General features: G+C 43.1%; 1 protein-coding gene across 3 annotated transcripts; it reads left to right on the top strand.

Moving 5' to 3' along the window:
- Window positions 1-4,460: 4,460 nt before the first annotated feature.
- On the top strand, window positions 4,461-25,004 carry CCNH (cyclin H). 3 transcript variants are annotated; one of them, XR_007356948.2, is made up of 11 exons: window positions 4,461-4,690; window positions 5,049-5,171; window positions 8,083-8,156; window positions 8,450-8,660; window positions 9,626-9,789; window positions 12,486-12,556; window positions 14,907-15,018; window positions 15,696-15,756; window positions 20,402-20,478; window positions 22,359-22,567; window positions 23,586-25,004. XR_007356948.2 is itself a non-coding variant. In XM_048851925.2 (10 exons), the coding sequence occupies exons 1-9, from the start codon at window positions 4,574-4,576 to the stop codon at window positions 20,453-20,455; spliced, it is 987 nt and encodes a 328-aa protein (XP_048707882.1). In that variant the 5' UTR covers window positions 4,461-4,573; the 3' UTR covers window positions 20,456-20,478; window positions 23,586-25,004. The 3 variants fall into 3 exon arrangements, 2 of the variants coding, with proteins under 2 accessions (XP_048707882.1, XP_048707883.1); XM_048851925.2 differs by lacking the exon at window positions 22,359-22,567; XM_048851926.2 differs by lacking the exons at window positions 20,402-20,478; window positions 22,359-22,567 and having other exon boundaries at window positions 4,462-4,690.
- Window positions 25,005-25,281: the final 277 nt, after the last annotated feature.

Raw genomic sequence — 25,281 nt, 5'->3', positions numbered from 1 at the left:
CATCTTTTTTCTTCCTATGTGATGACTGGTGTGTATATTACTCCTGGGGGCATTCTGCGCCAAAAAAATTAAAAATCTGCACACAATTTTTTTTAATTCTGAAAATTTTATGTCAAAATAACACTACATATTCATACTAGTTTAAATTATTTTTGTAATTTATTTCAAAATACCTGTCAGCAAGTATGTCTATAACAATACAGGCACACACAAAAATTCCCCGGGGAGTAGAAAGTTAAAGAAACCCCTATGACAACCCAGTTCCTGTTTCTCTGCCCCATTTCCCCACCCCGAACCCAGTTGGAGCACCAGACACCCACAGCCCCTCTCCCCCAGGGCCCACCTGCGGGACCCACACCAGCCAATACACCTGAGCATCTTCCTCTCCAGAGCCCAACCATACCTGCCCCCAGCCCAGATACCCATGCACACGCACCAGAGCCCAGCTGCAACCCCCCGATGCCCAGACACCCATCCCCCTCCCCACCAGAACCCAGGGATCCAGAGGGAGAAACAGCCTGATGCTCGGTCCCAGGCTTGCACAGAGTTTCCTATGCATAGCTGTCTCCTTCCCTCAGGGCATTCTGGGAACTGCAACTGCCAGGAACTCTCTAACTCCCTCTCCCTCCCCGCAGTAGTGTCCTCTATGTACAAGCTGGGCTCTGTTGAGTCCAGTGACCCCTAGTGGTGGCTAGTAGCACTGCAGCCCATTTCTGTGGGGGAAAGGAAACTCTGTGTGCACGTTAATTTCTGCAAAATTCTGCATTGTGCAGTGGCGCAGAATTCCCCCAGGAGTAGTACATAGTACTAGCTGTGTGTGGTTACTCAGGACTTGCTGCTACATAACTGTCATTTGGACCGTTGTTTATTTTGTTCAGACTGTTGCTGACTTAATTGGTTCATGGTTATTACATGTTTTGATTGACCACTTACCTGCATGTTTTGTGTAAATTTCTTTGTATGTTAGGATTGCTGTTCTGGGGTGCATCAGAACATAACTTTATGGTGATAAGTGCTTCTGCAGACCATGCTGCCTACTCATTCTTTGGCTGTTGAGTGGTGATACTTTATTTGGAATTTTTGGAACTAAGTGCAGATCCTGCTACTGTCTGATGCTGCAAGGCTACCCTTGTTGCAGAACTGCTTAGGCCATGATGGCAATGATATTTATGATGGACTCCCGGAGCCCAAATCCTCCTTTGATGTGGCTGTGCAGCACCTCAGCTGGACTGTTCCACTAAAGAGGAAAACATTTTTTGAAGCTCGCCAGCAGCACAATAAAACCATATCTGAGTTTCCGTGTTGTTTGTGGTGGTCGGCCCAGGACTGTGAATTTGGGAATGTTATCATGATTGTGCTCAGGGATATTTTTATGATTGGTGTCAGGATATAGATATTCAGGCCCTGTCTGTAAAGGCCTATACTTTAAGAATTTAGGTATATGTTTATTATTTAGCTAGTTATAGAGGTATAAAAGAAAGAATCAAAATCACTGTTGGCCTGTGTAAGGGGCTTCTCTCACTGTGACAGTCTGAGGCCCTGTTCTTAAGCTAAGGACTTTGCCTAAGCAGTGAGAGCAGCCATAAACTGGAAAGTATGGTCACGTCCTCACACATTTCAAAGCAGCCGTATTGAAATAATCTGGGGCTGTTAGGAAGGTGATCCAATCTATCATCTCCAGATAAAGGAAAGAGCCTAGAAGATGTAAAAGGAAATTTAGTTTGATAGTTTTCTGTTTGGTAAGAACTCATTTATCAATAGACAAAGTTGGGAAACCCTGATGTCTTTATAGACATAGTTGTGAAATCCTCACTTCTATATTGTTTTGTCATTATAGTTCCCACTTTGCTCTTGTTTATTTTCATGGTCTCTGTCTGGTTCAGTGATTGTTTCTGTCTGCTGTATAATTAATTTTGCTGGGTGTAAACTAATGAAGGTGGTGGGATATAATTGGTTAGCTAATCGTGTTACAATATGTTAGGATTGGTTAGGTAAATTTCAGTAAAATAATTGGCTAAGGTATAGCTGAGAATATTACTATATAAATTAGGGGAAAACAGGAAGTAAGTTGGGATTCGAAAATAAGGAAAAAAGAACTTGGATTTAAACGTGCTGGAAGTTCACCCCAATAAACATCGAATTGTTTGCACCTTTGGACTTTGGGTATTGTTGCTCTCTGTTCGTGCGAGAAGGACCAGGGAAGTGAGAGTGTGAAGGAATAAGCCCTCTAACAATTAGTATAACTAACACGGCTATTACTCTGAAACCTGTCAAGATTTATTTTAAGTGACAATGGTCTGTCCACCAGATATGCATACTCTCTGCAGTGGGATTCAACTTCCAAACACTTTGCACCGCCTGCACGTCATGGACCTCCTGCACTTGTGGACAAGATCTGAGCAGAACTGCAGCACATGAAAGATAATGGTATCATTCAGGAGGGGGAGGGGCCTGCGGATTGGAGCTCATCCACAGTGATTGTATACAAAAAGAATGGGGACATTCGACTGTGCACAGATTTTAGGGCACTTAATAAATAATAAACAGTTTCAATTGCCTGCTTTCAAAGAGGTGAGATGCCAGATACGTGGATCCTGGATTTTCTCTGTGTTGGATTACTGGTCTGATTATTTGCAAATACCTGTGGCTGAAAGTTCGCAGTTGTTACTGACTTTCAGCATGTTGTTTGGGAGACACTGCTATCAACGACTCCCTTTTGGTTTAGTTTCTGCTCCTGATATATCTCAGCAACTTGATAATATCCAGAGTACATGTTATTATTTGGATGACAATCTCATCTTTGCTAAAATGTTTCCTGAGCATAATGCTATTCTGGATCAGGTGCTAACACGACTCCAACAAGCTGGCATAAAGTTGAATGTGGCCAAGTGCAGTTTTTCAAAAGATGCTGTAGAGTTTCTAGGGCATTCTCTGTTGGTGGATTAAATGTAACCAACCCCTGAATAGCTACAAAACGTTGCTTCGCTACCATTACCCACTGACCATAGGAGTTCACATTTGTTCCTTCGTCTAGCTCAATACATAGGTGGCTGTGCTCTGCCCCATTTTAGTACCCTTGCCAAACCACTGTGAGATGTAACCCAGGGCCAGGGACAATTGGTTTGGACTAAAGAGGTAAAGCAGGGTTTTGAAACCCTACATCAAGCCTTCTCTCCAATGCAATCTCATGCTTATTTTGATCCAATAAAGCCCATGGTGATTCAGACTGAAGCATGCAATTGGGGCCTAGGTGCAATTCCGCTCCAAGAGGGATGACCAGTTATATTTGCATCCCGTACTATCACCCTGACGGAAGCAAAATATTCAGAGATTGAGCTAGTATTCTTGGCAACAGTTTTTGCTATGGTATGCTTCAAAATCTACTTAGTGGGAAGACATTTTGCATTGGAAACTGATCATTTGCGTATTTTGGGCCTCCATCGTAAAGCCATTGACCTGCTGCATGTGAGGCTGCAGCTGTGAGGGAAGTACTGGGGTATTTTGGTTTCCTTTATTTTACTTTGTTACCATGAGAGGGGTATTTGGGGCCCGGAATTAATACCCATAGGGGCAACCACAACCATTTGTTATCTGTTTATGGTTAATAGTTTTCCCCTTTTTTCCTGTCTTTGTTGCTATTCCCAAATAAACTGGTTGTGTTTTCTAAGAGCTTTGTTTCTCTCCTCTTCTTTCCCTGCATACACACATACATAGGTGGGAGTGGATCGGATAGACACTTCACAAGTGACAGACCCTGGGTGCTTGTGAAAAAGACCTATCTCTACTGTTCCCCCTTTCTCCCTTTTATTTCACCACCTCTCTTATCCCCATTACAGCACCACTCTGCACCCCAACCTCCAGCTCTGAACACCCCCCCCCCAAACTCCTGTTTGGGTCATGAAGACAGGGAAAGGGTGCCACACCAAGAGCGGCTCTGACTGCAGGGCCTTATAAGGGCTTGGCTACACTTACATTTTATAGCACTCTAACTTGCTGGCTCAGGGGTGTGAAAAATCACCCCCCTGAGCACATCAAGTCAGAGCGCTTTAAAGCGCTAGTGTGGACAGGCTCCCAGCGCCGGCAGCCGCGCTCGCAGCTAATCCGCTAGCGGAGGTGGACTGCTCGCGCGCGACCACACTCGCACTTCAAAGCCAGATAGTGTTTATCTTTACCTCTAAACTGTAGAGACTACAACTCCCAGCATGCAGTGTTCGCTCACTGCCGGCTGGGAGGGGCCGCTTGCCTCCAGTTAGAGCACGGAACGCTGGGAACTACCACTAGCTATGTCGCTGCACCTCCCGGGAATGGTAGTTTTCCGGGGGCCGCAGTGCAAACTGGGACTGCAGAGTTCGCTGGGAGAAGACTTCACCCAACCACAGTACACGCTGGGACCCGTAGTGGCGCGAGAAATGCTGGGATATGTCGGATTTGGGTTACGCGCTAGGGGCGGGGCTTGGCTTGAAAGAGTCTCCCTGGAGCGGCTGTGGGGGTTAGTGGCGTGCGCGCTCTCGGGGAGCTGGGCACGCGCTCCGGGTGCCGGTTGGCGAGCGGTGGTCGGCTGGCCGCGGCCGGGATGTACCACAGCAGCACGCAGAGGCGGCACTGGACCTTCCGCAGTGAGGAGGACCTGGGCCGCTGCCGAGCCGACGCCAACCGCCAGTTCCGCTGCAAAGCGGTGGCCTGCGGAAAGGTACCGACGGCCCCGCCGCCTCCCTGCACAGCCAGAGCCAGCATCCGGGCTCGGGATGGAGGGGTCGGTCTCGGGGGCACTGTCGCAGGGGAGCCGGGCGCGGGGGAGCCCTGTGGCTGCAGCTGTCGGCGAGTCCCGGGTGCTCGGCGCGGCTCCCCCCAGGCTGCGAAGGGGGCAGGGTGCGGGCAACAGCCGCGCCAAGCAGCGGGTATGGGCGAGGCCCGGGAGTGTCCCCTGGATCCCGCCGCCCCTCCTGCGGCGGCCCCGGTGGGAGGCGGCAGTCTCTGCTGCTGCGGGCGGCGCCCGGAGCAGCGGCAGGGTCCCGGCCCGCGGTGAAGCTGCCCGTGTTGTCCCGTAGGCTCGGCAGAGCGACTCGCTGCTTCTGGAGCCCCGGGAGGAGCTGACAATCTGTAAATATTATGAGAAGAAACTGCTGGATTTCTGCTCCGTGTTCAAACCTGCCATGCCCAGATCCGTGGTGGTGAGTTGTGTACAGTTGATCGGTCTGCCCAACAGAAACGTAGGGACGCAGCCTTTCCTTTGCAAACCGCCCCTTTCTTGAGAGACCCACATCTGTAGCACCGTGGGGAGGGGCACTTGCTCCATCTTTCCGCAGGTTCGGTTTGTGGGGAATAAAAAGACTTGATCCTTGCAGCCACCAAAGGAGGAGGAGGAGGAGTGGTGCCCGTGGGGCCCTTGGCACTTCCCTCACTGGTTTATTTTAGGTGTGTGTATTTGTCAAGGTTCTTCCCCCACTCTGAACTCTAGGGTACAGATGTGGGGACCTGCATGAAAAAACCCCCTAAGCTTATCTTTACCAGCTTAGGTCAAAACTTCCCCAAGGTACAAAATATTACACCCGTTATCCTTGGAATGGCCGCTACCACCACCAAACTAATACTGGTTACTGGGGAAGAGCTGTTTGGACGCGTCTTTCCCCCCAAAATACTTCCCCAAAACCTTGCACCCCACTTCCTGGACAAGGTTTGGTAAAAAAAATAGCAGTAAATGCTAAATGCAACAAAGGTAAACCCCTGTAGGGTTTATTCTAGAAACCTAGTAGCTTTTTTTTTTTTTTTAAAGCATATCCTCTCTCACATCCAGGGCACTGCTTCTCAAACTATAGCTTGAAGCTTTTCATGATTCATAGATGAAATATTCTGAAACTAAACAGTGGGGGATAGAGATTTTAGGGCAGGGGTGGGCAAACTTTTTGGCCCCAGGGCCATATCGGGTACAGAAATTGTATGAAGGGCTGGATGGGGGGGGCGTGGCCTGGCCCCTGCCCCCTATCCAGCCCCACCAGAACCTCCAGCCCAATCCAACTCCCCGCTCCCCACCCCTGACTGCCCCCTGGGTCTCCCGCATCCTGTCGAAACACCCCTGCTCTCTGCCCCCTGACTATTTCCCTCCCCGGGGGGCTGGGGGGTGTTTCAAACTAAGATACTTCGACTTCAGCTACACGAATAGCGTAGCTGAAATTGCGTATCTTAGTTCGACTTACCTGGGCGTCCTCACAGCGGCGAGTTGACCGTGGCTCCCCCGTGGATTCCACTTACTCCTCCCCGATAGGTCAATCACTATCCGGCGGGTAGTGAAGACGTGGCTTTGGTTTAGAATTAATGACGTTGTGTTTTCTAGAATGACTGTTGTCCACCTGCCTGAATTTGGAGAAATCTGAACTCTTGTAAATTAACATTGTAGCTAAACATCTAAAGAAAAACTGAATAGCAATAGAAACATGATGGAGTAAATAGGAAAAAAAAATACTGGATTTCATGTCAATGTGTTTTATCAAGATGCGGATGTGAAATGATAGAAAGGACTAATGGTCCAATGGTTAAGGCAGTATCTTGAGCTTTGGGAGATCTGGGTTCAGTTCACTGTTATTCCACAGACTTCCTTTGTGACCCTGGGCAGGTCACTCAGGTCTAGATCCACAAGGAGATTTAGGCACCTAAGTCCAAAATTAGAGGCTTCTGACATTGACAGAACTCCTGTTCAGCTGCTTCCTAATCCTTTAGGTGTCTAATGATCCAAGATGCCAAAGTTTCTGTCAGTATACATGTGCAGAACTGTTGTGATGCACTGATCAGCTTTCCACCTTAAGCTTGCTCCCAGTTCTGATGAGATTCTTAAACTAGGTGTTTCTCTGATTCCTAGGTTTACCTGTTTGGCCCAATTTTCTCAGAGCAGGCCTAATCTGCACAAAAGAGCAAAGGTCAAGACTTTTAGGGGTGGGTGTATGTATGTATGTCCGAATAGCCAAGCGGTTATAGCACTCTCCCAGGATGTTGGAGATTTGCCTGATTTGTAGTAGGACCTTGAACCTAGGTCTTCTGCATTCCAGGTGAGTGTCCTAACCACTAAGTTTTTTTTTAGGTCTTCTGGGATAAGCTTCTCTTAACTTCTCCTGTAGAAGTTGTTCCACCCTGTATAAATAACATATTTTTTAGACTAGGGACTTGAACCCTGCTCTCCCACATTATATGGGAGTGGCCTAACCACCGGTTGCATGTTTTTGTTTTTTTTTTTTCTTCTCTGATCCAAGTAATATTTATTTATACCAAGTGGAACAGCTTCAACGGGAGAGCTTACTCCATTCTAGCAAATAGCCTGCTGGTTAGGGCACTTACTTGTGAGGTGGAAGACCTGGGTTCAAATCCCTGTTCAAAACAGGCATTCCATGAGGCTATTGACTACAATGGATGGGGGCCCACTGTATGTGAGGTTGTCTTTTGTGAGAGAGTGCTCACCTGGCTTAAGAGCCTAAATCCAAGGGAGGGTTCATGGCTATAAATCTTGAGCTGAGATAGGTGCCCCTTTCAGTCTAGAGTTGGGTGCCTATGTCCCTTTGAAGGGTGGGACTTAGCTTCTGCCCTTTGCCTCTGTATTTTCCACTGACTAGCTTAGATCGCTCACCACTCAGCTTGCTGGCTTGTAAGGATTCGTTTCTTAGGTGCCTAACTCTCCCAGGCATTTTATGGGGAGCCTAGGCACCTTATTCGGGGCTGAGGATTCCACTGTCCAGTAGATTGTTTATCAGTTAAGTAGTTCCATGCCCTTAGGTCCTTTTGTGGATCTAGCTCTTTGTGCCTCAGTTCCATGTGTGTACTTACACACCCTATTTATTTATTTTTGTGTGGGCAGGGTGCAAGGTGTAACAATGCCTTGCAGGGTTATTCAGGATAAATATGTTAAAGGTGGCGAGGTGCTGATTTTATGGTGAATGGGGGTGGGGGCAGATAAGTAACTTAGATAGACTTGCCCCAATGGAGTGTTGAAATGTACCTTGTGTCTTTTTAAATGTGTACATTCTGTGTGTTGAACTTTACCTATGTGCGATTTGTGCTGTTTTGCTCAAGTAGGCCTTACTGACTCTTTATATTTAGGGAACAGCGACTATGTACTTCAAACGTTTTTACCTCAATAACTCAGTGATGGAGTATCACCCTCGAATAATAATGTGAGTAATTGGGACGCTTTGAATTTTACTTTTAATGTTTATCAATATTGTCATATCAAGTAACTTATGAAAGCTCAAGCACATGAGTCAGGACTTTTACCTGTTTTATATAAAACAAGAATCTGAATAATGAGTTTTCATCACTTTCCTTTTGGGAATAGGTTATTGTATTCTTCAAAACACTTCTTGCTTTCAAAAAGGGGAAATACAAACTCTGAACCAGAAGGTCTGTATGATAACAGCATGATGCATGCTACAGAACTAAATTATGTTTATTATGTTTCTTTTCCAAGGTTAACATGTGCATTCTTGGCATGTAAAGTAGATGAATTTAATGTGTCCAGTGCACAGTTTGTTGGTAACCTTCGAGAGAACCCTCCAGGTCAGGAGAAGGCTCTTGAACAGATTTTGGAATATGAATTACTACTTATTCAACAGCTGAACTTCCATCTTATAGTGCACAACCCTTATAGACCATTTGAGGGATTTTTAATTGATTTGAAGGTAATAATTTAATTACTGTCTTTCTCCTCACTGTACTACTAAAAACTCAGTACCAAGTTAGGTACTTATTAATATTCTTTAAAATAAATAGGCTTGCTAACTTCATTTTATAATATGGTAGTGGGAATTGCCTGGGGCCCCATTTTGTAGTGGATCAAATTTGCGGAGGTTATATGGCTGCTAGTATTTTTGGAGAAAAACTTGGTCAAATGTGAGACTTTTGAATTGAAGGACCATAGTATTACTGTCCATTTTTTAAAATAAGTTAAAACAGCTATTCTCAAACTGTGGGTCGTGACCCCATTTTAAGGGGGTCGCCAAGGCTGGCATTAGACTTGCTGGGGCCCGAAGCCCCACTGCCCAGTGTCGGGTCTGAAGCCCAAGGGCTTCAGCCCTGAGTAGCAGGGCTCAGGTTACAGGCCCTCCCACCCGGGGCAGTGGGGCTTTGGCTTTGGGCTCAGGGCGGCGGGCTCGGGCAGGCTCAGGCCTTTTGTTGTCAGAAGGAGGTCATGGTGCAGTGAAGTCTGAGAACCTCTGAGTCAAAATATGCTAGAATGGGAGGGGAAGCTCTGTATGATGCTTCTGGTTAACAGATCAGTCTTCATATTAAAATATTCAATATACAGTAACTTAGCGTGTGTGGGGGAAATCTCATGCGTCATACACCGAACTTGCATTCATCTTTTGTCATTCTCTAATGTAAAATGTATCCTAGAAAGTCTTGGATTTATACTGTAATAAGTGGGAACACATCTGAATTGAAACATCTTTGTTTTTATATGTGGTCACTAAACATTTCAGGGTAGCTTTCAGAATAAGACTCTCTTAGACTTCGTTTTTCAAAATGTCCTTTTGATTCATATGTCAAACGTTCATACAGAAGAATAGAAACAATTTTACATGGAGGTCATGTATCAATTAGATTAAAATACAGCAGAAGTAATGCCTGAATATTTATTTTCTAGACTCGTTATCCATTGCTGGAGAATCCTGAGGTCTTGAGGAAAACAGCTGATGACTTTCTCAATCGAGTAGCTCTGACAGATGCCTACCTTCTATTTACACCTTCACAAATAGCTCTCACTGCTATCTTATCTAGTGCTTCCAGGGCAGGAATTAATATGGAAAGGTAGATTTTTGCACAGGTCTGGCTTAAATGACTGGTTTTGCTGCTTGGATTCATTTGTTTGTTTGTTCCAGGTGCTAGATATCTTTATACAGATGTATACCTATGTATTTGACTCATGGGGAATAGATAAGTGCCTTGTTTCAGAGACTAACTGGCTGTTTCAAATGGTGAAGTATCACTATTTATTTTTTTCTTTTGTTGTTGGAAACAGGATGTTCCACTAGATAAGAAATAGGTGTTTGGTTTTTAATATTCCCCTGAATCTTTGCTACCTCCAACTGTATCTCATATGGCCCAGTTAAAGCACTACAGACTTTCAGCCTGATCCTGAAGGGTCTGAGCATTCTTGATTCTCATTTGCTTCGGTGAGAACCAAAGGTTCTCTTAGCCAGCAGTAGCTAAAACTTACAAGAGCTCTAACCATTGCCTCTGGGTAGTATTTCTGCTCTATGTACATGGAAACAGACTAGAGAAAAGTGGCTACGGGTATGTCCACACTGCAATAAGACAGCTGCAGTTGGCTTTGTCAGTTGCATGGCTACAAAATTGCTGTCTAGGTGCTTGGTCTAGAGCCTGGGCTCTGGGACTGAAATTTTAGAGCCATGTGAGCAAGAGTCAGCTGATATGGGCCAGCTGTGGGTATTTTATTACAGTGTAGACATACCTTAAGTCCTTTAAAATCTTTAAAGTACTGGCATTGTTTTGCTGATCAATTGTCAATTAAATTGACAGTGGCAGTCCAGTTGGCAGAATGCCCCATTGTTGATTTCCATGGTGTGTGTCAACTGAGAGTTAAAAGGGGGAGTTTCCAAACATTACATATAAACTTAAAGATTCAGCAGGTTTTGAAACTTCAGGGGGTAAACTTTAATGGGGGAAAAGAGGGAGATTAAAAGTCTCTTAAACCAGGTACTTCTAGATATTCTAAAAAAATTGGGTACACTGGATACTTGTACTAATTGTGTGGCAATTTTCTGTCTACGCCTCACAGTGCCCTTGAGTATGGGGTTATGTCATAGCCTCATACCTTGAATGTGACTACATTACTGTAATAGCTGCAGGTCAGGACCACTGTAGCTCAGAGTGCAGAATGGCTTTCACTATAACCCCGTCTTTGATCACTCATAACTTCCAAAAATTTCACTCTTTGGACTGCCCATGTTTGAATGTTGTCTTAAAGTGAATCTCTTGTTTTAAGTTTGAACAAAAAGCAGTTTGAGTAAGAGAATGATATGAGAGGGGACAAGTAACGTGATCATAGGTATTTTTTTAATACAAAGTGGTGTGTTTTCTCAGGAAGCACAAAAAATGTTTGAATGTTTCCATTTGATAGGCGTGATATATCCCAGTTTCATGGCCTACAGGAATATTGCGCAGAGCTAGGAGGTCCTGAATTCTATTGCAATGCCTCTTCCATTGCCTGGCCTTGATTCTCTGCATGTCACCAGATCACTGTTGTGGTAGAGCTATAATTTACCCTTTACACCAGTGTTTAATTAGAAGATTGCTTCAAATCTCAATTTAGTTATACCACCTGTAGAATGGGGTTATAATGCCTACCCACCATTCCTGCAGATGCGGTCTTATGTAATTGTAAAATATTATTGTAGTCCAGTAGCACTGGAACTGCTGTAAGTCTTCCCTCTCTACACTAGATTGCTTCCTGCTTCATTGGTAAATTCCCAAAATATAGTTTTTACATGAATTTTAAGCTAATTCAAACTGTTTAAATTCACTTTGTGAGTCCTGTGTTTACATACTATTTATTTACAAGTGCTGTAACTTCTGTCCAGAGACTGTTTTAAGAGAAGCAAATTGTAGGTTAGAAACTAAATACCAAAGAGTAACATTCGGAGTATTGGTAATATGAATGGTACTCACGTGGATTGCAGTTTCAGGACAACTGATCTATCCCTTTACTTTCATGTATTTTAGAGCCTGTCTCTATTTTTGCAGCGTTTTGTTGAACGTTGGAGCAGGATAGAGGGTACTAAAGCATAAACTGTCATTTGATGTGGGACAAAAATGTTGTTCTAAAGTGAGAAAAGAAGGATCATAGTTCATGTGGTGTTCATTCTGAGCTATTTTATAACTTGCCAAACATAAGCGGATTAAGTTTCAAAGTCCTACATTAACCCTGGAACAATATTATTTGCTATCTGCCTATAATACCATTGTGATTGGCACAATAGAAATGTGTCTATATAAACACTACACTTCAAGAATGGATAGCTAGATAAGCTGAATATTTCTCTTTGTGATCAGCAATGAAATAGTGACTTTAAAAAAACAAACAAACCATCAACATAGACTTGTGTCAGTACCCCAGTGAGATGATGAAAGGACGTGCCTCAGAGCTACCTGTCTACAGATTTGGGAAGATTTAGTTTACTTATGAGTTTATTTTGCAACATTAAACGTCATGATTTTTTTTTTTTAGTAGCAGTTCAATTTTTAAACTCATCTGCCTGTCTCTTAATGGTGTTAGATTTAGCTGTTTATGCAAGGGAAAAAAATATTTTACTATAGAAAACAAGTTTGTTCAGTCATCTTGCTAACATCATAAAGTTCTAACAGTCAGAACTTGACACTTTGTCATTTACATTAATAACAATGGTGCAGCTACGAAGAATGTGTTGAATTAATCATTTATTGTAGTAACTCTAGAATTCCACATTTTTCTTACTTTTTTGTAGCTATTTATCAGAATGTCTTCTGTTGAAAGAAAACAGAACTTCTCTGTCCCAGTTACTAGATGGAATGAAATGTAAGTAAACATTGTGCTGAGAAGTATGCATTTTTTCCCCAGACTAAATATTTAAGAGGTGGCTTTGGAGCAGGTTTGTTTACTATGTACAAGCTTATGTAGCTGTGTTTCTTCAGACACACACTACCCCAGACACACACTATACCAATCTTCCTCACTTCAAAATTGTTGCAAGCTTAATAGAAAAAAGGGTCACAAAATGAACTAGTTAGCAGCTTAAAAAAAAAATTTGAAACCTAGTTTTCTATACAAAAATATGAAATTAAAATAAGAGTCTAATGATGCACTGAGCCTCAGTATTTTTATCTCTAACAAGGTCTTGGGGATTGACCCCACACTTGAAAAGTGAGAGCATTACTTTTGATATCTGCTGCTGTTGCTACTTCTGAATTTGGGTGAAATATTTTCTTAGTTGCTGTTAACTTGGAAGAAATGCAAGCAATTTGCTTTTACCCACTTTTCAAGTTTGCAGAAACCTGCGGATTACTGCTTTTGCCACTAGAGGGTACATTTTCTAAGCTAAATAACTTTTAAAAGTTTAATAGTGACCTGTAAAGGTTTAGTCTTTTAAGACTCTTCTTGTTTCCTTTTATTAACTGCTTTGTGATATATAAAGAAGGCTTGAAAGGGGGTTAAGCATTTTTTCGTTTCTTTTACTTAGAAACATCAATGTCAAGTCCAGTTTTGCTAGCGAACACATTGCGTGCCTTGATGCATATTGTTAGCTGTCATACCTTAATGGAAAGGGTGTTTGTGTGTTGAATCCTTAACAAAGACTTTTTCTCCAAAACGTTAGTCATTGAAGTTAAGTGTTAAAAACAGTCAAGATTTCAGTGATTAAAAAATCCTTCACCTTTCAGTTGCTGAACTTTCAATTTCTTGGCCCTTGTGAGACTATTATTTCACAAGTGTCTTCCAGGCTAGATATTTCTAATGTAAAAAAAAGTGAATGAACCTCTCTTTTCCTCTTCTTTTGTGTGTGTAAACACTCCAGCCATCATATATTTTCATGGGAAACTTGCCTTCAGGCTAGGACACACAGAATAAGTAAATAAATTGTATTTAAAAAAAGTAAACATACCAGTGGTACGGCAATCTGGTAATGGTAAAAATAAGTCCTCTTCGTTCTCTTATGCTTGCTGAAAGATGATCAGTTTAGTGTATTTTAACAGGATTGAGACTGGTCTTTATTTTTAACTTACTTTTTGCTTTCCACATTGTACATTATCAACATTTCCTTACACTTTCTAGTACAGTAGTGCTCGCTCTGCATTATCACTTAGCCTTGAGGAAATCCAGAATCATGATGCCAACTAGTTTCAATGTAGTTCTTTGCTCTGAGCTTACACTGTATCTTGACACTACTTAGAATAAATCCTCTGACGTAAAGTGACAGTTAAGACTCTTATACATGTAATCTTGGGTTTTCTAAAATTTAAGAGTATTTTGTGGTTTTTCTAAGCTGAGATTTTGTTTATGAAGCCATTTGAAAGAAGTCTTCCTTTCTTTTTTTTTCAAGTACCAAATATTTGCTTTGACAGATAAAAGGATTTTATCTGGTAAGCGTTCAATCTAATTAAAATGGTCTGTAGTGCGGTGCATGTACTATTGCAGCTTCTTGATATCTGTTGAAAAGCTAGCTTTGATACCTTCATTAGATTATGAAGGCAAGAGGAGATGGCCCTGTTGAAGGGGCCTTCAAATTGTGCCACCAAATTCTTTATAAACTGTTCTGATTTGACTAGATCTTTCCAAAATCAAACTGTGGTTTGAATCATTATCTTGTGCTTAGTACACTGAAGAGTCTACTTCAGGGATCTCAAACTTAAATCACCATGAGGGCCACATGAGGACTAGTACATTGGCCCGAGGGCCACATCACTGACACCTTTTCGTACAAAGGTGCAAAAGCCCCGCCCCTTCCAACCCCTTCCCCAAAGTCCCTGCTCCTGCCCCGCCTCTTCTCCGCCTCCTCCCCTGAGCACACAGCTCCCGCTCCTCCCTCCTGGAAAGTGCTACCACACAGCAGTTTGGCAGCAGGAAGCGCCTGGAGGTGGGCAGAGGAGTGGGGACGTGGCACGCTGGGCGGGGGTGTGTGTAACCTTGGCAACCAGGAAATAACTTCCGGGGCGGAGCTTGGCAGACGCAGCAAATAACTTCGCAGGTCATGTGTTTGAAACCCCCTGGTCTAGTCTATTGGACTAAATCAGGGCTGTGAGGCAGGGGCTCTTGAGTTCTAAGCTTGGCTATGCCACTGACTCTTGAGATAATTCCCACAACATTCTTGTAAGTTAATTAACTTATTGCAACTAATTCATTACTTTGAAAAGTTGTGGTGTTACCTCTATAGGCATGAAAAATCTCATAAAGAAGTATGAACCACCACGGCCTGAGGAAGTTGCCGCTCTAAAGCAGAAGTTAGAGAAATGTCACAGCTCAGAACTTGCTCTTAATGCAAACTTGTAAGTAGAAATTTGGAGCATTAAGGAGTTTTGACTTTACTGCTTTCATACACTGCCAGTTGGAACTGTCACTTTCTGCAGTGATATGTTAGCTTTTATAAAACTTTAATTTTCCTTGCACTGTATAATCAGATGAAAATTGGTTTAATTTATTAGACTGAATATTGTACTTGTTTGTAAAATAAAATGTTTAATGTGAAAAACAATATCACTAACAGTGGCTAAAGTAGGGGCTTGGACTCCAGGGTTCATTCTCTGCTCTGGCCACTGACTTATCATGGGACCTGAAGCAAATTACCTCTGTGCGCCATTTAACCTATCTAAAAAATGGTTATTAACACTTGCGTAATAGGGTGTATTTAACAATCTGTTTATCAAGGGCTTAGAGATCCTTTTAATCAAATTTGTATAAAATATATGCCTTGAGTCTTTTTGTGCAGATTGTAAAACTACACTATTCCATGTAAGATCTAATACTTTGCTTTTAGGTAGCAAAGTGAAGTGGCGAGAAACTTCCAGCATTAGTGAAACTCTCACATATTTCTTGAATACACAAATGCAGTTAAACAGAGATTCAACTTAAAAATGCCAAGGATAAGGAAGAAAAAGAAGCTAGTATTGGAGTTGAACTTTTTCTCAAATGTTTAAACATCTTGTATTTTTCTTTGGGGAGCTAGAAAGAAGAGAAAGGGCTATGAAGATGATGACTATATTACAAAGAAATCTAAAATGGATGAGGTTAGTAGACATGTTGCAGAAGCACTGTTCATATTTTCTCTAATCACTAACAAGAATGGTAGTTTGTTAATACTGTTAAAACATGTTCTAGAAATTTTCAGGTAGTGAACATTTCACAAACCAAGCAGTTCAGAAATGGCTATTTAGTGTCTGGATGTTTTACAGTAACAGTAAAAACATGCCTCCTAATTTCTTATACATTCTAGCTTATTTCCATCACAACTTATAGAAAGGGTTTGTGGCCAGGACAAATCTCTGGGACGTAAGTTAAAGTGGTAGTCAGTCTGAGAGGGGCTTGACATGGCTTTGTTGGCCAAACAGAGTTGATGTACTGCTCTTCAACATCTCTCTCCCTTCAGTGGAATATGTTACTCCTTGTTTTTTGCTAGCCCGTACCCTGAGGAGTTAGACCAGGAGTGGGCAAACTTTTTGGCCCTTGGGCCACATCGGGGTTGCGAAATGGTATGGAGGGCCGGGTAGGGAAGGCTGTGCCTCCCCAAACAGCTTGGTCCCCGCCACCTGTCTGCCCCCTCTCATTCCCACCTCAACTGCCCACCTCGGAACCGTGGACCCATCCAGCCCCAACTGCTCCTTGTCCCCTGACCACCCTCCTTCCCTCCCCCTCCCCGGACCCTACTCCCTGTCCAACTCCCCTTGTCTCCTGACTGCCCCCTGGGACCTCCTGCCCCTTATCCTATCCCCTCTCCCCCTGCCCCTTTACCATGCCACTCAGAGCAGCAGGACTGGCTTATTGGAAAGCCTGGGAGGTGGGCGGGCGCAAGCCGTGCTGCCTGTGCAGTGGTGTGGCTGCAGGGTAGGGGTGACAGCAGGGGAGGGGCAGGGGCTAACCTCTCTGGCTGGGAGCTCAGGGGCTGGGCAGGATGGTCCTGTGGGCCAGATGTGGCCCGCGGGCCGTAGTTTGCCCACCTCTGAGTTAGACCAAGCTCTGGCAAGAATTCTGGTTTGGTAACATTTTAATTTTATTCCTTCACACTTGTGGCTTATTCTGTTCTTTGGATATCTGTCTCATAAATTTAACTGAACAATGCAATAGGAAGAACTACTTTATTCATATATAGTTTGAATAGGATGGATACAGCTTCACTGTTCAGTAATTTGTGACAAGCCAAGTACTGTCTTTTTGCTCTTAGGAAATCAGCTAATTTTCAGATTTGATGGTATCTGGAAACTAGCTTATGAAGATTAGAATGAAGCAGTGGGGAAGCAGACAAACTGGACTGACTTCACCTAGAAGCCATACCATACTTTTTTTTTTCTGGTCAGTGTTGCTGACATTTTCTAGTTACCTCTTCCCAAGATGGGAGCTAACAGGAATTCAGTCCAGAAAGTGGGTAGCAAATTGTGTTGAATGTATGAAGTTCTAGTGGCTTGGAGTGCAGAAGGAAAACAAGGACATATTAAAGGCTAGCTTGTACTACCTTCATCTTGCAATTTTTTTTGTAAATTTGGAGTGAGGTAGGGATTTCGGTTTGTTATGGTAGTGCTAAGGAACTACCATATGGGAAGTAATAGCAGAATGGAGGTAATTGTTACAAGTGGGAGTTGTGGCTTCTTAGAATATATTCAGGGTAAGACCTTGGGAGGATGTAAGCCCTGTTGGCTGCTTTGGATAATGCTGCTGCATGCTAACAGATGGGGAAATCACTGCTCTTACTGGATTCTTGTAAGATTAAAGGTCAGAAGGTGGAGTGTACTCTGCTTCCACAGCAGAGAAAGGCTTAATTGGCTAGATTAAGTGGAATTTAAGAAGTCTGTCATGGTTGAGAATTTACAGCCTGTTGGGTAATGTTGACAGGCAAGGTTGTGCCCTATAACTAAAATACAGGGCCCTCTGATGATGTCTGCACGTGAACTGCTGTAGGAGTTCAAATGTAGACACTTGCTACAGTGATGGGAGAGGGTTCTCCCATTGCTGTAGTTAATCCCCCTCCCTGAAAAATTCTTCCATTGACCTAGTGCTTTCTATGCCAGGAGTTGTGTGGATTTAAGGGGCGTAGATTTTTGTTTGTCCGTTTGTGTTTTTACACTCCTGAGCGCTGTAGCTGGGTCTACCTAAATTTTTAGTGTAGACCTGGCCCCTGTTTCATATAGTTATTGACTTATAATGGAAGCTAAGGTCTTACCATATTTCATAAACTCGAGCGGTCACTGGTTGTGTATTAATTTGAGAATTGCTGAAATTAGCCCATGATTTTCAGAAATGAATGATATTTAGTGACCTAGCAAGACACCTTAGAGGGGCTTGGCTCTTGCTGAGCACCCACCCCTTTTAAGGCAAGCTGTCTCTAGTGGGGCTTCCAAAATTGCTACACACTCCTGATGATCTTGGCCTTAATTTTCTAACAATATTCCTACACTAAAAACTGCAAAAATTGGTATCTTTTTGAAAAGGAGCCATTCCATAATGTTACACTTGTTCAAAACTTGTTTTATGGAACAAAGGCTCTTGATAAAATGAAGCTTTGGTGTCTTGTCTGTTTTTCATATGTGAAATTTTCTTGAAGAAAAGATGAGACAAATTGCTAAAAATAAATCTACAGCACTCTCTTGCTCTGTACCTCAGTTTAAAATCACATCTTCAAGAAAACAGAGGCAATTACTAGCAGAGAGAAATCACATTGATTCTTTTTTCTGAACCATTTAAGCTTATTGCTATGCTGTAACTAGCACCTGATGGTAGACCTTTAAATAAGAGATCTGTGTCATGATTTCAGAAATCACCTGCTTTTCTACTGCAGTGGGTCAGGTTTACTTTGTTTTTTGTTTAAATCATAATGTACTCTAGAATACTGATAACCACCAAGCCTAGGTGGTTAGGGAGGTGGTGCTTTGAGTTATTGTCCACATGTATTCCACTACTGGTGTGAATGTGCCTCAGGCACGTAGACAGATTTTATTTATTTTTTGGCCAGCAGTGTCTGTTGGGGCAATGCCTCTATGCTGGATGACCCACTTCTAAAAAGGCAAAGAGGTGCTAGCAAGTTCTTTCAGATGGATTTTAATATCTTTACATGCACCAGTTCCTGAATCGCCGGTAGCGGTCGCAGTGCATGAAAGGTCCAGGCAGCAGGGACCCCAAAAATAACCTTCAAGAGACATTTTTGAAAAAAAATTGGATTTGAGAAGAAAAATTACTCGTGTATGTACTTGTGCGTTGTAAATTACGAGGTGCTTTTGTCAGAATAATTGGGATGCAGTGTTGTAATTTATTGGGAAAACCCCCTCAAGACAAGGATGAAGTGAAGTCCATTGTATCTGAGGGGCAGTTGGTAGTTTGTACGTCGTTGCAGGTGCCATTATATGTGTTGGACGCTGCAGGCCATTCAGTGGCCTCTTCCATTGGTATGAACAGGGATTCATGGTTACAGACTCTAGGAATCCTTAAGGAAGTCCAGACTATTGGGGACCTCCTGTTTGAAAGTTGTGACCATCTCTTTAATGCAAGAACTGATGAAGCCCTGCACTCTTTGAAAGATTCAAGAACCACTCTCCATTCCTTAGTTTACATGCCAGTCTTTAGGAGAAAGCAGGCTAGGTCACAATACTACTCCAGACAAAAGACACGTTGTTGTTCGTCCACAGAAATCATAGTAGCTGCAGAGAAAGAAGCAGAGGTTCAAATGCAGAAAACCCTCTGCTGCCTCCTCATCTGCTGCACAACCTCAAGGCTTCAAGTTTGACTTGCTGACTGCCATACGGAAGATCAGTACCCTTCCTTCAGTTTTTGAGCCCTGGAATCTATTATACTAGTGCTGGGTCTTGGAGATAAGTGTGGGGTGGTGTTCCATTCAATTTTTCCAGTTCCTTCCAACCCTCTACTTTTTCGCATCCCTCTTCAGGGACCCTTCATGAGATTCTGCTAAAGCAAGAAGTGTACTCTCTCTTCTAAATCTCAGAGCAGTGGAAGAAATGTCCTTGGAGTTCAGAAAGAAGATGTCTTACTCCCACTTTTTTTCTTATCCTGAAGAAGTAGGGCTAGTATCTAATTAATTTAATTAATTCTAGATTTGAGCTGCCTCCACAAGTTCATCCACTGTTTCAAATTCAGGATGGCAACCCCATGCCTCTCTAATCCATTCATTAGATCCAAGACTGGTTTGTAGTTCTTGACTTATAAGATGTAGATTTTCATGTATCAATTCACTTGCCACATAGTCCAAGTGGGACCATCTCACTACCTGTAGCGTCCTGTCCTTTGGTCTCTCAGCAGCACAAAGTGTATTTAAGTGCTTGGGAGTAATGGCAGCTCACCTGAGGCAGCAAGGGATCCAGGTATAGCCTTACCCTGATGACTAGTTAATTCTAGGATGATCACTGCAACAGGTGAACAATCCTGTCTTTTCATCTCACTGGGACTCAGGATCAATGAAGTCTAATCATGGTTGCCAACCCAAAGAATAGATTGCACAGGGCCTATGTTAGATTACAGATCAGCAAGAGCTTACTGTGAGAGAGGATCCAGACCATAGTGGACCTCACCCACCATTTGTAGGCTCACCTACAGCCATCTTTGAATGTGCCACAGACTCTTGGGTCATGTGGCTTCCTGCACTTGTTATTGCAGAATACCAGACTTCATTTATGTTCCTTGCCAGCCTGTTTGAAATATGTATCTACCCAACAGACATTGCCAAAGCATGAGGATGCAGGTTCCCTGAGAAGAACTCTCCATTGTTAAGTTGGTGGAAGGACCCTTTCCAGGTATGCAAAGGAATACTGTTTTCTCCACTTCTGCCTAGCAAGGTGTTGGCAACAGATGCCTCCATGTTAGGATGAGGAGCTCACCTAGAGCACCTACAAAACCAAGGTTTCTGAAATCCCAGAGAGGCTCCCCTTCATAAGTATTCTAGAGCTCATAGCTATTCATCTGTGTTCAGCATTTCTTCTTATGTAACAAACTAACAATCCAGGTGATCATAGACATGCATCAGTGTTTTGTCAATAGACTCAGAGCAAGAAGCTAGTCAGGGCTAGAGCTGTTGCACTGATCATCAAAGCAGTAGCTCTCTGTCTAACCAGGCTTGCAGAATATCTGACCTAACAGACCACCACCTCAGCAAGTGATTAGCATACTAGCATGAATGGACTAATTTTATTCTGCAGAATATCTTCTGTAGGTAGTGGATATCAGTCAGTAGACCTGTTTACTATAAATCAGAAAAAAATGCCAAACATTTGGTTCAGTGTAAGGGTGGGAGGGGGTTTGAGCCCAAACTCCCTGTCAGATGCTTTCCTTACCTCATGGATTCTAGGGATAATGGAATCAGTGGATAGTCACCCTCTAACACTGAGTCCAAACAGAACAGTAATAATCATGTTTGGCCCAGGCAGTTCTGGTATGTGCATAAACCGATCATCTTAGCCCCCATAACATTACCTGTTTCACCTGATGTGATCTCAGAATGGAGGTTGCATCCTCCATCTGATAACATGCATGCTGGCTTCACTACCCTGAAGCAAGCTGTTCAGCTGAAGTTTAGAATATATTGATGCAGAGCAGAAAAGACTATGCAGCCCAATGGAGGATGAGCTTGGGCAGGCCAACACTACCTGTCTCCTAAAATAGAAGATACTGGGGCTTCTATCCCTAAAGCAGTCACGGATGTCTATCGGCTTCATAAAGCTATGTTCAGCAGTACTCTTGCTTGTCGTCTTATTCAGGGTTACACCATTCCCCTACTAGATCAGGTCAGACTAGATGATCAGTGATGTCTTATGATATTACTAAGGCATCTAGATTTCTCAGGGGCCACATTCATGTTTTTTACCCCCAGTGTGAGTTCTCCCTTCTTCCTAGCACCTTAATATAATTTCAGCTGGGTTAATAGGAGCTCCTTTTGAGCCCTTAGCAATTTGCCATATACTGTCTATGAAAACAGCCTTTTTAGAAGCTATAATATTGGCTCACCTGGCTAGTCCATCCTATGTGGTGGTCTACAAAGACGCTGATCCTCAGGCCTTAGCAAAAATCTCAATTTCACTTAAATTCGATACTTCATCTGCCACTTTTTTCCACACTGCTCCAACCACAAAGAAGCTAAACTGCACATCCTTGACAGTAGTGAGGTCTTTTTCATATTACCTTGACAGAACAAAACCTTTAGGGGCTCCTTGTAGCATTTACAGATAGGGTGAAAGGTCAGGCAATAACCACCCAAAAGACTGACTAAATGGGCATTTAATTGTATTGCATCATGCTCTGAGTTAGCTAGATTAGATCCATCCATGCAATTTAGACCCTGTTCCACCTGGGCTCAGGAATCTTCTGCAGCTTTTCTGAGAGAGTATAACAATTTCAAAACTTGCAGAACCGCTACAAGGGGATGGGTGTATGCTTTCACCCAGTGTTACTTGAGGACTCAATATCTGTTGCCTGTTTTACCAGAGCCATCCTTCAATCGTTATTTAATTAGGATTTCTAGCACTCGCCTCCTGACTGAGGTTGCTGCTTGCTAGTCACTATAAGTGGAATACATGTGGACAATAACTCACAGAAAGAATGGTTACATACATTTACAGTAATTCTTAAAGGTGTTGTCCACAAGGATTCTACAGCCTGCCTTCCTTCCCTGATTCTACAGTCCTAGATGGAGTCCTGGTCAAGTTGGATTCTGAATTGGCAAAGGAAGAGAGGGAAAGTTGAGTCCTCTGCCCTTTATGTCCTTAGTGAGAGAGAGGATATCCAGGGTACAGGCACAGCCCCTGCGGACACTGTTGGCCAAAATAATCTGATCTCAGGAGTATGCATACCACATGTGGACAACACCAAAAAAAACAGAATTACTGTGGGGTAAGTATCCATTCTTCTTTTGCTATGCTTCTAGCTGTAGTATTGTTCACACACTGCGGTGTACAGAATATGAATACTAACAAAAGTAGCCTCTGTTGGGTGTGTAAAACTGTAGTCTCGACAGTGTAGTTCTACATAGTGACAACTGAGTTGAACCTTTTTTCTGAGGTTATGGGCATAGTTCAGTATCTTAAAAGGATATAAATTACTGTTTTTTTTAAACCCCTTTGTGTTAAAAGTACATTTCCACTTAGTTTTTATGATGTAACAGTTAACTAGGCCATCTAGTCATTGCTTTATTTATATTTAGACATTAAATTACTACTCCATATTCTTTAAGAGGTATCACACAACTACTCCTGTAGTATTTGGTGTCTTTATAGTAGAGTGTTTACAGTAAAAGCTTTGGTATCTGGCATGTTGGGGGGAATGGGAGGTGCCAGGAAGTAAAAAAAATTCCGATTAAGAGGGAGGGAGTTTGGGTGCAGGGGGGGGGCTCAGGGCAGGGGATTGTGGTGCTGGATCTTGGTGGTGAGATGTCCCCGCTGCTCCTAGACAGAGCTGGCTCCGCAGCTCCCATTGTCTGGGAACCTCAGCCACTGGGAGCTGTGGGGGCAATGCCTGTGGGTGGAGGCAGGCACAAAGCAGCTTAGCCATGCATCTGCCTAGGAGCAGCAGGGACATCTCACCAGGAGCTGCCCAAGGTGAATGCTGCCCAGATCCAGCACGCTGCATGCCCTCCTGCACCCAAACTGCCTCTCGGAGCCAGTGCCCTGAACCTGTCATGGCTATTCCTCCACCTAGGAACATGTTGCCACTTCCGGGGAGACACATGAAGCCAGGTATGGAGCCTGCTGGCCCTGTGCCAACTGGCCTATAAATTGGACTTTCAGTGATCAGAAATACTGGTTTATAGAGCTTTCCAGTTGGTAAAGTGCTAGATAACACAGCTTTTACTGTACTGTGTATGCTTGTAATAAAGATATTCACCATGATTCTTTCTTCCCAATCATTTTAGGAAGAATGGACTGATGATGATCTTGTAGATTCACTAGGATTTTAAAGGAAGATGGCACCTAGCAGAACTTCAGGAACTACTTGTCATCCATCTACTGCATCATGTTGGAGTCTCATTTGTTAGCTGGAGAAAGTTTTTACAACTTGTAGCAGGTTCCCAGTTTGTCATGGGATAGAGATGAACTGCCTCTTTATAATAAATTGATTTGTATTTTATTAAATGTGACTAGTCACTTCAACATGATTATATATAACTTACTTGTTTTTGAAAGAGAGCATTCTAGAATCAGACATGCATTTTCCTGAAGAGATTTTCATGCCTGACTCTTAATCTTGCTTGAACTTCTAATGCATTAACAATTGATGGTAAGTGGGTGGTAGAGTATATGCCATGTTGTCTTCTAATTAGCAGCATTCCCTGTCAGTTTTTCAGGATCACTAGGAAATCAAGTGCACTCTCACAATGATGTGCAAGAAACACCTGTAAAGTGTGGGCCAGTGTCATAAGATACCTACAGGTGCTGGTGGTCAGAAATTCTTACAGGTCAGAATACTGAATTTGTAAGCTAAATATTTCAGAGACGCTTCAAAGCTGCCCTGAACTCTACCTGGCAGGCTGCAGGGGAGCCTGGGCTTCCACCCACTTTGCCTAGTGGGCTGCTGTAGCACAAAACTCCATAGCTCCCCTGCAGGTCCACCAGGTGTACTGAGAGAGCCTAAAAACACGGAGCAAGGGACCCTTAAAATAGGGGCTCTGTTGCCTTTCAGAGAACTTAGGAATTTGGTTTTGCTCCACACTAGAACAAACCCAAAACTCTAGAAGAGCAGTACCTTCCTTTGAATACTTAAAGATAGCTTACTATTCTGTAATATCACTATTGATGTACCATACCTTTGTTGAAGAGCAGCAGCACTAAGTGGCCTTTAAGGTTTAAGATACTTATCAACTCCCGTGCGCCATGAAACCTGTTTCAAAAAGAGCCCATGGTGAAATTTGGCAATAGAAAATGGAACATCATGAAATAACTTTTTGAAGGGGGAAACCTTACCCTCCCTTTCAGTTATGGAGCACATGGCTAAACTAAAGTCAGGACAAATATTTGTGAATACACCAGTACTACAGCACAAACCCTGAGCATAGACCAAAAAAAAAAAATTGGTTTACCTTAACACCTATGGCATGCTGTTCAGGATACCTAGAACTGTCAGCTTCTCTACCTCCGCATGTGCCATCTGGCCCTGGGGTGCTCTTAGGGTCACAACACCTTACCTTGCTTTCAGGTAGAGGTAAGCTGTACTGATCCAAATAGAAGAGCTTTATCTACAAGAAGGCTGCATGGATTCCTTTTGTGGTGGATGAAGCCAAGCTGTAGTGCTTTGAAATATAAGCTCATGCTCAAATAAATTGGTTAGTCTCTAAGGTGCCACAAGTACTCCTTTTCTTTTTGCGAATACACACTAACACGGCTGTTACTCTGAAACCTGAAATATGAGGGGAAGCCAAAGTGTTGCTGACACATGTGGCAGGACAGACTATGTTCAAGTGGCTTTGATAAGTGAGGGTAGCCACTAGCCTATTTTAGTGAAGTCAAATTGGCACAGCTACAGGGCACACTATACTTTAGACTTCCTTTGTCCCTCTGAAGTGCACCCCTCAGATGACCGGTATAGCTTCCTTCACCTCGTGGGAGAGGAAA

The sequence above is a fragment of the Caretta caretta genome, chromosome 5 (assembly GCF_965140235.1).
Source record: "Caretta caretta isolate rCarCar2 chromosome 5, rCarCar1.hap1, whole genome shotgun sequence".
In the NCBI taxonomy this organism is placed as follows: domain Eukaryota; kingdom Metazoa; phylum Chordata; order Testudines; family Cheloniidae; genus Caretta; species Caretta caretta.
The sequence above is the reverse complement of the archived record's forward strand: the minus strand, read 5'-3'. Positions and strand labels throughout refer to the sequence as shown.